The 12,564-nt window shown below is 38.1% G+C and overlaps 1 protein-coding gene across 2 annotated transcripts in view; it reads right to left on the reverse strand.

Annotated features, from left to right (window-relative positions):
- Window positions 1–724: 724 nt before the first annotated feature.
- The window catches only part of LOC131054614 (uncharacterized), a 55,072-nt gene continuing 43,232 nt past the window's right edge, over window positions 725–12,564 (reverse strand). For both annotated transcript variants that reach the window (XM_057989157.2, XM_057989158.2), the window contains exon 4: window positions 725–1,198. In XM_057989157.2, coding sequence (XP_057845140.2) covers window positions 1,082–1,198 — 117 coding nt within the window. In that variant the 3' untranslated portion in view covers window positions 725–1,081. The remainder of the gene's footprint in view (window positions 1,199–12,564) is intronic.

Below are 12,564 nucleotides of genomic sequence, written 5' to 3' on the forward strand. Positions count from 1 at the left end.
TGTTTCCAAGTTCTGAATTTGGTATTGGATGTAAGTTCATAACGTCATCAGGGTGTTAAGACTTAAGTCTGTAGGCTGGTCTTCCAGTGATATTACTATGTAATCATGTAATGTGACAACAGTCTTGGTACTCTGCCCTCTATGCCGTGACTGAATGTACTCTCACTCTCTTTTAGTAATATATTATCAATTAAAAAAAAGGTTGAAAGAGATAATTTGTTAATTTCCAAATACACAAGGAAAAAGAAAAACGTTGCAGATTTCTTACAGCGATTTGAACTACTGAACAGTAAATGCAGAAAATTAGAATAGCATCAAACTTTCAACATGAAAATAAGTACTTGTTTAGGAGAAAGATTGATTTACATCCTAATGTTAATTAAAAATGCATGAATTGCATATTTTTGTGATTAGATTTGCAATACCATTGTTTTTCAATGAGGACATGTAGTAACATGCAATTAAACAAACTAACCATGTTGTGCAAGACTCGTATCATCTTTTGAAGTAGTCAATATTCCAAGTTCCCCGATGAATAAAGATGATCAACGTTTTTCTCCTATAACTTCATTTATATCAAAATCAATCCTTCTTGTTTCAGATATCAAGATTCTTTATCCCGTGGTGCATTGAAATATTCATTGTAATATATATCTTTGAAGTAGTTTAGCCCTCTGCTGTAAGTAAAGAGAATAAACTGCTTAAAATACTCTACAGTCTAGTATAGGCATGTAAATCAATAATTTATCGACATTGACAGCCCCAGTCATATAAATGCACCAAGATGACAGTAAAGCTTGTTCTTTCAAGCATAAGATTTGGAATCAGTACGTCAGCTCTATACTGTAAATAGTAATCAACCACTCAGTAACTCTTTAGTATAATATGTATCATGGGTAAGCAGTCCATGCAGAGCTTCTTAGTGTGAATATTAGATAACTACTCACTAATTTTATCATAGAAATGCATTAACCATAGTCTTTCATCATGCCCTCAATCGTTGAGAAATCTAAGCTGGATATTACATGATTTGATATAAGTTGACATTTTATATACAGGACATTCATTGGCAAATGTACATTCAACCTGAACGGGTAGCTCTTGTCCTTGAAGCCCAAATACCAAAAACAAGGAACATAAAAACAAATACAATTGCCCAGTAGCGTGCTCGTCCATACCTGATCCTTGGTAGCACAGCCTGCAAAATATGCAAAAATTAGTTTAGTGATACATACAGGAAGTAAAGATGAAAGTCTAGTGGAGATCCCATGTATCATGCATAAAAAATCTTGGAAATGGAGTTCATAACTATATCTCAAATAGAAACATACAAAAACTAGTGTAATATATCCAAAAAGGAAGGAAGAAAATCTATTGAAGATCCCATGTATCATGCATAAAAATCATAGAAAGAGAGTTCATAACTATATTTCAAATACAAACGATAGAATACAAAATTTCCAAATGACCTTCTAACTCTATATGGCTACCTTAAGAGATCTGAGCAAGTAAATGCTGCAACATTGCACTGTAAACTGCTACTATGAAGCTAATTAAATTGCAACTTCTAAAATTCACAGATTTCCCTGTACATGATAATAAATGAGATAGTATAGAGCAACTAAAAAAATGGTGCATTAGTTAGTAGCAAAATGTTTGTTGAATAGGAATGTCATTTGAAGGAAGGCTCAACAAGGGTAAAACCAAAAACTCTGCTGACTCACCAAGACTGGCAAGTCCATTGGCGGGCCAAGTCGACTCACCATGGACTCGTGAACTTCAGTCATTAGGAGAGGAAAGAGGAAGATGCAGTCTTTAATTTGCTGATTTTCACATTTGGACATATCAATATATGTGATTTTGTAAACATTTATAAACTTATGCTGCTGTTATACATTTTAAAGTTTGAAACTGAGTATAAATGATGAAATTTCAAATATTGAGCGTTTGGAGATCATATGACATGTGTAATGTTTCAATTATGGCTCTTGTGTTCTCTAAATGCATTAATTTCTTTTTTATTTTTTGTAAAACTACATTTTTCTTTTTTGTCGAGTCCTTTCCCGAGTTTAGTCTGAGTCCGAGTCCGAGTCCGAGTCCAATTTTTGGGCTGCTGAGTCCGCGACGAGCCCGAGTTTTCCAACTATGGGTAAAACAATACAATTTTATGGCTGTTGTCGGCATAAATTGCCTATTGTTATGTTTGATGATATTTGTTATCCGATAAGATATTAATTAATTGTATTGAGTCAGGTGTCAGTGTCGGGTGGTTATGTGTCGGTTGATTGACGGTTGTGTACCTCTCGGCAACTGTCGGGTCCTTTAAATATGTTGTGTACTGTCAAGGAAGGGGGATGGTATTGTCGGATCTAGTGTAATCCTTGGCTGACCATCTTTGGTCTCTTCTCTGTAATAATTGAATGTGCGAATAAAGATATATTTTATGCCGTGTCTGGTATGCATTGTCATGTACATTATTATTTCCTAAATTTAATTTACCAGTTGTACCAGTAAACATTTTGGCGCCATTGCCTTAAAAAAAATCGGATCAGCCTTGAGTGATTCATGTCCGTAGATCCCTTCAAAGGTGAGAAGAGGCCACAGGGTGGTCAAGCCCAAGCAATTAGGTTATCTGCCGACCCTCAGCCGTAGGGAGCACAGAGACGAGTTGAAGCCTGGAAGTACTCGGAGTGTTGGGACGCTGGAGGTGGACGTGTAGAGGATGCGTGCGTGTCTAAGAGTGCAAGGAAAGCACCGGAACGTAGCGGTCGGTACAGTTCACTTAGGTCTAACACACCTAGAAGTACTCGAAGTGTTGGGGACGCTAAAGGTGGACGTGTAGAGGATGCTTGCGTGGCCGAGAATGTAGGGAAAGCACCAGAACGTAGCAATCGAAACAATCCACCCAGGTCCGACACACAAGGCGAATACACACGTACCTTTCGAGTGAAAATAATGTTGAACACCCAGGAGAAGCAGAAACTGCCAAAGTTTACAAGAGACGGGTCGGAGGACCCGGTACGGCATTGCAAAACATGCATAACCATTTGGGAGGCAAATGGCCAAGATGACAGGGACTACTAGTTGAAGGCGTTTCTCGCCATCCTTCGGGGGATCGCCATTGACTGGTACGCAGACCTTGACGCCCAGCACAAGACAAGATGGAGTGATCTAAAGAAGGCATTCCAGGAGGAATTCAAACTCTTGAGGGATGATAATGAGATTGTGGCTGAAATCTATAATACTAAGTAAGGGAAAAATGAGAGTGTACGCGCTTACAACCGTAGGCTCAAAGAACTGTTGAACAAGATGGAAAACCAGCCAGCCGACAAGTTGAAGAAGAGGTGGTTCACGGAGGGACTGATACCCTCACTGCGCAAGAAGATGAAAGTAGTGCCTCCATCCTCATACGCCAATGCGTACAATTGAGCGATGGACATCGAGAGTGAAAATAAAACCTCCTCCCCAGAGAAGAGGAAGACCAATGATGATGAGAGCACCGAAGGTAGCAGTGACAAAGAATCCGAAACCGTACGAGCACTTCGACAAGATATGTTGAGAATGATGAAAGAATTGAAGGCTAAGAAAGGAACCAGCAATGAAGGTAATGAACTATGGTGTATTGAGTGCAAAAGGGAGGGGCACACGAAAGCTAATTGTCCTAGAAATATGTTTTGTGAAATTTGCCAAGTGCTGGGGCATTCAATCAACCAGTGCCCGTACAATTTGATGAGAAGTACACAAGTACTCTTCACACAGGGAGAGTCCAGCCCATCGAAATCATAGAATGTATCACCAAGTGGTTATGGAAATCAATGAGGGCAGAACCAAATACAGTACGACTCCAAAGGACATCCTATCATACAGTGTCGGCAATGTAGTGAATGGGGACACTTTGCGAGAGACTGCCATAACAAGAAAGACAACATACAATTATTGTGCAAATGGTGTGGACCAAGTGACCATGAAGACACCAACTACCCGAATCACAAGGGTATTAATATGCTGGACGTGGAGGAACAAGAGGACGTAGTTTTGGCAATCACAAGAGCACAAACAAAGAAGGCAATGTATTCAAACTCTGGTATGGAAAAGGAACAAGCCGAAGTAGAACAAGTGTTGGCGAAGGAACAAGTAACTTCCAATGGAACTGCAAGTATGTCATTGCGGGAGTCAGAGAAGAACATAGTCCAGCAGGTGCTACAAACAACCATACCCATCAAGGTGGTAGACCTTCTTCAAACTATGCTGCAACTGAGAATGGCAATTGCCAACACAATCAATGACGACACAATCTTCCAAAAACAATGTAAGCCACACGAGGAGGAACTGACGGGAAAACCATCAGCCGAAGGGAATGAATCCAATGATCCAATGTTGTTGACGGTGAGCATCGGGAGGAAGCCGACGGTCATCGAGATGGAATTAATGGGAAAGAAGTTGACAAACACCATTGTCGATGGAGGCTCGGGAGTAAATGTACTGCCAGAAGACACATGGAAATGTCTGGGGAAGCCGAAGCTTTGGCCGCCAACCTTCCACTTGGTAGGTGCCAACCACCACGACATCCAACCGTTGGGAACATTGATGGCACAAAAAGTAATGATTGGGATACAACAATTTTTCTTGGACTTTGTAGTTATCTGGTTACAGAAGAAGGCATACGATGCACTCCTCGAGAGGGGATGGTTGGATGCTGCCAAGGCAAATCATAACTGGAAGCAAAACACACTCTCGATCGAGAGTGACAGGAGGAAGCACGTCATTGACTTGAGGAACCAGGTGGTGAGTGAAAAACTGGCACCCTTGAACTCTAAGTCTGAGGGTGGAGAGTTAGGCATGGACGGAGGAAGGAAAGGCATGAAACCCAACGATGAAGGGGTGCTCAAACTAGAAGATTACTCTGAAGATGAGATGAGTTCTCTTAATGGATTATTCCACTGGTAGATGGAGGATTATGAAGTTTTCCACCCCGACTGTAACATGCTACAAATTGGCCAAATTGAGGAAGTACAAAGTCCGGCGTATGATATTCATCTGTGCACATCCAACGTTGGTGTGTCTGGGCTGTACGAACAGTTACCAAGTGAGCATGTACCGTATGAACAAAGATCGCCGAGTGGGAATGGGGAAGTATCTAAGGTGTATGAAAAAAATTCACAGGGCGAGGATCTAAAATGGGATGCTGTAGAGCCTGATGGAGATGCCCCGAAGAAGTTAATACTATACGCTAAACAGTTCACATCAACTGAAAGTAATTCAATCGTATGGTTCAGAGCAGACAAGAGCAAGTTGGCTCCTGAGAGTCCCGGTTGCGTCGACGTGATGACGTTACCACACGAAGCTAAGAGCCCCAGCTACACCGTACAAACTAGAGAAGCCAAGTGCTAGTGATCCGTACAGTCAAGGGAGAGTCGGGGAATCAAACTTGACAGCAGGACAAAATCGAGAGAGGGAAGGAACATTCCCATCCAGCCACAGGTGAAGTTGAATCCGTACGGTGCAGGTGAAGAAGCAGAAATACCATACATTGTACGATCAACAAGTACGATCGACACACAGGAGCAAAGCAAGGCGAGGAGTCTGTACGGCGTACAACGGAGCACCATTCCGTATGGCGTAGCTCACCCGTACGGCGTACCTAGTTCAATCAACCCATATGGCATAGCTCATCCACCCATTCCGTACGGCGTAGTCCATTCATTCGACCCATACAACGTACGGCATAAACTACATAGAGAAAAGGGTACAGTGTATGGTGAAACCGTACGGCGGATATGGCACAAGAGGCATTGTACGACATACATGGAAGTCGTACGGACATCGTACGGTATATAGGGATGCAATCAAGGAGAGGTCATTCAACCACGCTACATGTACGGCAACCAAAGGCGGAGACCGTACGGCAACCAAGAAAAATCCGTACTGACCACAGGAGGAATACCGTACGGTCAAGGAAGCAATATATCAAAAACTCGAAGGCATCAGCTTTGAGTTGGATGAAGGGAGTCTCAAGCCACACACCTATGCATCGTACAACCAAGAGAGAAGCACAAGTCTGTACGAAAGAACAAGTCTATACGCAAGGAGGATAAGCCCATATGGAAGGAGAACAAGTCAGAAAACACAATTCCCGTACGGGAGAATGCACCTTGATCAGAATTTTGACTTCATTGGCCTCGTTCTTGACATCTTAAAAAAGCAAAAAATTGATGCACGCCATGGAGTTCCGTGTGGGTTTGAAGGTTGTAATTTGGTGTTGGGGCGTTGTCCCAAACCCCATTTGATTTGGCAGGTACACTACAAGTTGGGGTTGTCCAGTCGAAGTCGTTGTTTGTCATTAGTCTTCCCGAATATTACTTGATGTTTGCTTGTCATCTAGAAGACGACTTTTTCTTTTGGGGGGGATGATGTTGTCAGCATAAATTGCCTATTGTTATGTTTGATAATATTTGTTATCCGACAAGGTATTAATTAATTGTATTGAGTGGGTTGTCAGTCTCGGGTGGTTATGTGTCGGTTGGTTGACGGTTGTGTACCTCTCGGTAACCGTTGGGTCCTTTAAATATGTTGTGTACTGTCAAGGAAGGGGGATGGTGTTGTTGGATCTAGTGTAATCCTTGACCGACCATCTTTGGTCTCTTCTCTGTAATAATTGAATGTGCGAATAAAGATATATTTTCTGTCGTGTCTGGTATGCATTGTCATGTACATTATTATTTCCTGTATTTAATTTACCAGTTGTACTAGTAAGCAATGGCCTTAACAAGCATTGTAAACACATGTTGATAGTCACTTCAAACAAATAAATGAACATGGAACCAGACTATCAATGCTCTTGAAACAAGATGATGCAAAGCATATGGAATATTGAAATGTTTTTTTAATGAACTGCCAATCTTAGCCTTTTAAACATTTTGTTATGACAATTTACTAATTATCCAGCCTTCCAATAAGCAAAAAAAAATCTAAAGCACTTTTTGGTGCCATCCAGTTTGCTTAGCTGAACATAGATAACAACAAAAGTAGTTTTCTCAACCAAAGATGAAGATAATCAATTACAAGTAAAGGATTTTGAAAATATCAATCTTAAACATATCTGAAAAGAATCTTTGTGACTAAAATATTGTTAATTGCAACTGACAAGATGAATAATAAATTTACATTGTTACAATAGCCATAAAATTTGCTCTAGATATATAGATGACAACAAAAGTAGTTTTCTCAACCAAAGTTAAAGATAATCAAATACAAGTAAAAGATTTTGAAAATATTAAACTTAAAAACATCTGTGACTAAATATTATAGTTAATTACTTGGCAAGATGAATAATAAACTTAAATTTTTACAATTGCTCATAAATGAGATGGGATCCAATATATTAGCAAGGAACTACTTCAAAGTTCAAACAATTGGATTTTACATTTTAAATATATCTTAAAAAAAATTGTGACTAAAAATTACTATCAATTACAATTTGACAAGATGAATAATAAACTTACATTTTACAATTAGTTCATAAATGAGGTAGGATCCTATTTGCTCGCAAGGCACTACTTCAAACAATCAGATTTGTATTTATAGTTGGATTGCAGTTTTCTCTCATCCTAGGCTAAAAACGTAAGCTGCCAATGCATATATACATACAGAAAGTACTACATTATTCTTGAATTAGATTTCAATCATTAGAAATCATAGCTCAAATTTATGTGACCAAAGATCTAAAATTTATACTGCCTAAATGTAGTCATTTCAGTGTTCAAAACAGGACATTATTTTAATAACAAGCACGATAGCAAACAGATATTAAATGCATATACACACATAACTCATATTAGAATATTTAATTATATTTTAGTCACCTATATCTAGTTCCTTGTTTAATGGTCATTTAGCTTTTCTTTTTTAGTAAATTAGCTTTTTAGTAGTTCACTTTAAACGACTTGTTCTTAATTTAGAACGTTGTCCTTGTAATCTCTTTATATACATTTGTATATTGTTGAATAGATCATCCGATTATTCAATTTATTTTTCATGGTATCAAAGCGGGTCGATGGGATTCTTTAAAGTTTGGTGAATTTTTTAATAAAAATTCATGGTCTTCTTTCTGGAATATTTTCCAGATTTTTTTTTATTGTTTTTTTATAAAAAAACGATTTTGCTTTTTTCAAGGCTTTTTGAGGGTTTCGAGGGTTTCTAGTTCGTGGGCGAATTTCTTTGTGTTGGGCAGCAATTCATGTTTTTTTTAGGGTTCTAGAGATTTTCGGGCCTACAACCTGGAGGTTTTTTTTTTCAGATTCTTGGTGGGTTTTTCAAGACCTCAACTGGGTCATCATCAGATTTTTTTGGGTGCATCGTTTTCCGTACCTTAATTTTTGAGCCGTCGGATTTGCATTCTGATTTCAGATTCTTGGTGGGTTTTTCGAGAGCTTTTCTGGGTTGGTCTCAGATTTTTGTGGGTTTTAAGTTTGAAGAAATTTTTAATTTCTGAGTTTCTTCCAAACCTCGAAATTCGCACCTTAGAATTCGTGCCAGAATTCTCCTCCAGGGTTTCAAATTTTTTGTGTAGCTGCTTCTATTCTAATTTTTGAATCAGATTCTTCTGTCTCATGCTTTCACTAGGTTGACCTCCTTCAACCTCCATTTTTGTGATGGCATCTTTGACCAACATCATGTTGGAACACAGTCAAAAGTTCAACAACTGCCACAACACTTGGAAACAGTGCATGTTCACGATATCTGGATATCGTTGCCTTGATCAGATTGATTTAGGCCAGACCTCGTCTTACAGGTCCCAAGGTTTTCACGAAAATTGTCTGTCAGTTTTCTGATTTTTTCCACAAAAAATCATGGGAGGGTTTTCACAATTTTTTCCTCAAAATTGTTCGTAGGGTTTATAATTTTCCCTTAAAAATTATCTCATCTGTAATTCGAGATATTCGCGTAAGATTTTAATTATCTGGGTTTTACCCTTTTTTTCCACAAAAATCGATAATTTGTAACCTTAGATTTCTTGGTTTTTCAATTTTCTCCTCAAAATCCTAAATTCTCTTTTCGAGGGTTCCTATTTCAGGGTTTGACGGTTTTTTCCTCAAAATCGTGCTTTGTTGCAGTTAGTTTGGGTCGCACCTGCCAGGGCGAACATCTACAACCATGGTATCTTGCAGTCAGTTTTGGAGTTGGTACTCTTCTGCAAAAGGGTTTGCCATTTTTTCCTCAAAATCATGGTTTCAAGTTTTAGTTTGGTTACCCAACATCAGGTTGGATGGATTCTGGTATTCTTGGTCATTAACATTTTTCAGATCCAAGGAGGGTCTCCACCACAGCAGAGTGTTCTTTTCATTTGTGATCAAAAGACGTACAATGTCTTATGTAGGGTAGTTAGTAGATAAAATGACCATTACGGGAGGGTATTAGAATATTTAATTATATTTTAGTCACCTATATTTAGTTCCTTGTTTAATGGTCATTTAGCTTTTTCTTTTTAGTTAAGAAGCTTTTAAGCTTTATTTAGCATTTAGCTTTTTAGTAGTTCACTTTAAACGACTTGTTCTTAATTTAGAACGTCGTCCTTGTAATCTTTTTATATACATTTGTATATTGTTGAATAGATCATCTGATTATTGAATCATTCATTCAATTTATTTTTCAACTCATTCCATCGCCAATGTAACTCTGCACACACATATGCCTGTATTTTAAGACTTGACTAGACTTTTAATGCACAGGGCTGGTGGTACACCAACAAGAATTACAAGAAACTATACCAACAAAACTTTTAAAAATTAGGTTTTATAAAGCTTTTTAAGAGTAAAGAAATCACACTTATAGGTTCTTAATTCGCAGAATCATTAGGATGTATGTCAGCATATAGGCTCTTCTGTAGTTAACTCACCTCCCATGTTATTAATTGTATGCATATTTATAAGTGGTTGAGACCCTGCCTATCATTATCATACTCTATTCTTCTCTTAAGTGTGTTGTGTTTTGGAAATTCCACCCCAATATTCATACGGATATGCTGTATCAATTTGGTAACTCTGCTGTTTAATTTAGGAATATATTTAAATACAAATTACTTTAATGCAGCATTCAATACTATTTCTTTCATAGAAGACTTAAGGATATGACGTGTTTAAGAAAAGACTATATTTAGCAGATTTGAATTAATCATATCTCATTGGGAATCAATCATGATTAAGTATGAATAATATATTAAGTTATGCATAGTCATTATAAATATACAAGATGTTTCTTTAGATAATATTTAAATAATATTTGCATCATAAGAATACACCCTTGTGGAGGGGTATGGAATGTGATGGAGGGGTAATGAGGGGCTCGCAAGTAAGCCATCCTAGGATGACCAAAGTGGCATCAAGAGCTGGGATGGCCCTTACACAGAGGAGTCGAGGAGCCCGATCACATTCTCTACCCATTCCCCCACAAGGCATGATAATATGGGAAGAAGCGGCCCTGACAGGCAAGCAAGTGTGGGCCACCAAGTGGAACAAGAAGGTTGTAGAAGGCAACCTTTCTTGGGCTTGGTGTAGAAATGGCTCCAAGCAAACCTTTATGTCTCCTTCCTTCCAACTCTCCGTGTTATAAAACTTAGTATTTGATCTAACCCTAACAATAAGATAAATATGTATTTGCATTTGTTCTTATGCTTATATGCAAGGTCTACATACAAGAGTTCAATTTGTTAGCAAGTTGATTAGTTGGTAAGTTCAATCCCTAACCCTTAATTGTGTAATTTATGTTTATAGGTAAAGGTTAGTGCAATTTGGGAAGGGGACATTACAATGTGACAACAAACAACATCTTGACATACACATTGTAAGTTCACCACAACATGCAGTATTTTTAGAGTGGTGCATGAAGTTGTTGCAATGCAACATTTTGTTGAGACCTTAATTGGAGGCACAACAAAATGGTTTGACCATCTTGCAACGAGCTCAATCACTAGTTCGGAAATCATGCAAGAGAAGTTTTTGTCATGCTTCAAAGTGGGTAAAGATGGTCACATTCTCTTTGCACAATTGTCCAATGTGATGAAGGAAAGAAATGAGCTAATGTAGGAATTTATTTCAATATTTGATTGCCTTGTTGAGAAGATTAGTGCTACTTTGAAACCCTCTCCAAAATTCCTCGAGTTGTTTTATAAATTCACTTCCATTAGAGATCACATTAATGATCAAGTCTAGTGTGATTGATGGTGATGCAGTCATGGATGGAGGGTCTAGGGGTAAGCCTATCCAACTGTGTAACCTGGAGTTAACACAATGGAATTATCATGAACAAGAAAGAAATTTTCATTGATTCAAAACATCAAAATTATTAAAAAATACTTATTTGATTGCCACTATAGGTCAAAATTGGCTCGTAGGCTTCTTACAAGCTTACATACCAGATTTGGCTTGAAATATAGAATTTTATGACTACGTGGACTCTATTGTCTTCTAGCTTACTAATTGACTATCTATCCATTTCTACCAAAGATTGATTGCTTCCCATGCATGTGATAGATGTTATAATATCAACCCAAAGTCTTAGGAATGCTCCATATCCACCACAAGGTGACGCAAAACCTGATGCTTTGTGAAACATTTAGGTTGCCCTAATTCTAATGGTGAAGTTCCAAGAGTGAACGAAATATACTACGGTCCCATTTGGGGGTTGCTTTGATCCCATTCTTCCCTATGATGTGTCGAGTTAGATGTTGTAAGGTAAGGAAAGGTTTTACACCACCCATAACTCTTGTCGGCAATAACTTCTCAAAAATTGATCCAAATGTCCTAATTCCTAAATATGTTGTGCATGTGTTATTGTGATGTCTACTTCTCTACCATCAATCAAATTGATGTATTGCAATAAAATGCAGTAAGATTATTTGGGATGCTCCTACATCAAATGAACTACAAAAAGCTTGGAAGTGAATGGTTAAGCTCAAAAAAATGATTACCATTGCAAAAACCAAAAGAGACTGCATCTAGCCGATGGTTTGAAATTCAACTAACCTTCTCTTAGAAAGAGTGGTGATTGACATAAAAAAGATGAAGAGATAGTTTCAAAAAAATGCTCTTGTTCAACAATATCAAGGGCATCCTCAAAGAAATGGCAAGAATGACGATTTTAAATTATCTCTTCCACTTGCAAGGCTTGCCTTAGAGGCACCCCCTGTGCACAACATTTTCAACTTTTGTTCTTTCCATAAAACAAGATCATGATGCTATATATTGTTTGGAAATGCATCACATTGTAGGTAATTACTATTTCTAAGTTGAATCATCCACAGGTGCAAGTCGCCTTCAACATCTTCAAGTTGAGCCCCATGTTGACCCTATGATAGGATATTTCAATATGGATCCAGACATGCTAAACAAGTGAATAATTTACACAACAAAGAGTTCAATGACTAGAGTCATAGAGTTGAGAAAGAGCATGTAGCAAAAAAGAGGAAAGTGCATGAAGAGAATCCATGGAAAGGCCCACTATCAATATCCTATTCTCAAGAGTCCATCTTTGCCCCTTCATTGAAAACTCATGGAGAAGAGTTGAATT

This window comes from Cryptomeria japonica, chromosome 5 (genome assembly GCF_030272615.1).
Source record: "Cryptomeria japonica chromosome 5, Sugi_1.0, whole genome shotgun sequence".
NCBI lineage: Eukaryota > Viridiplantae > Streptophyta > Pinopsida > Cupressales > Cupressaceae > Cryptomeria > Cryptomeria japonica.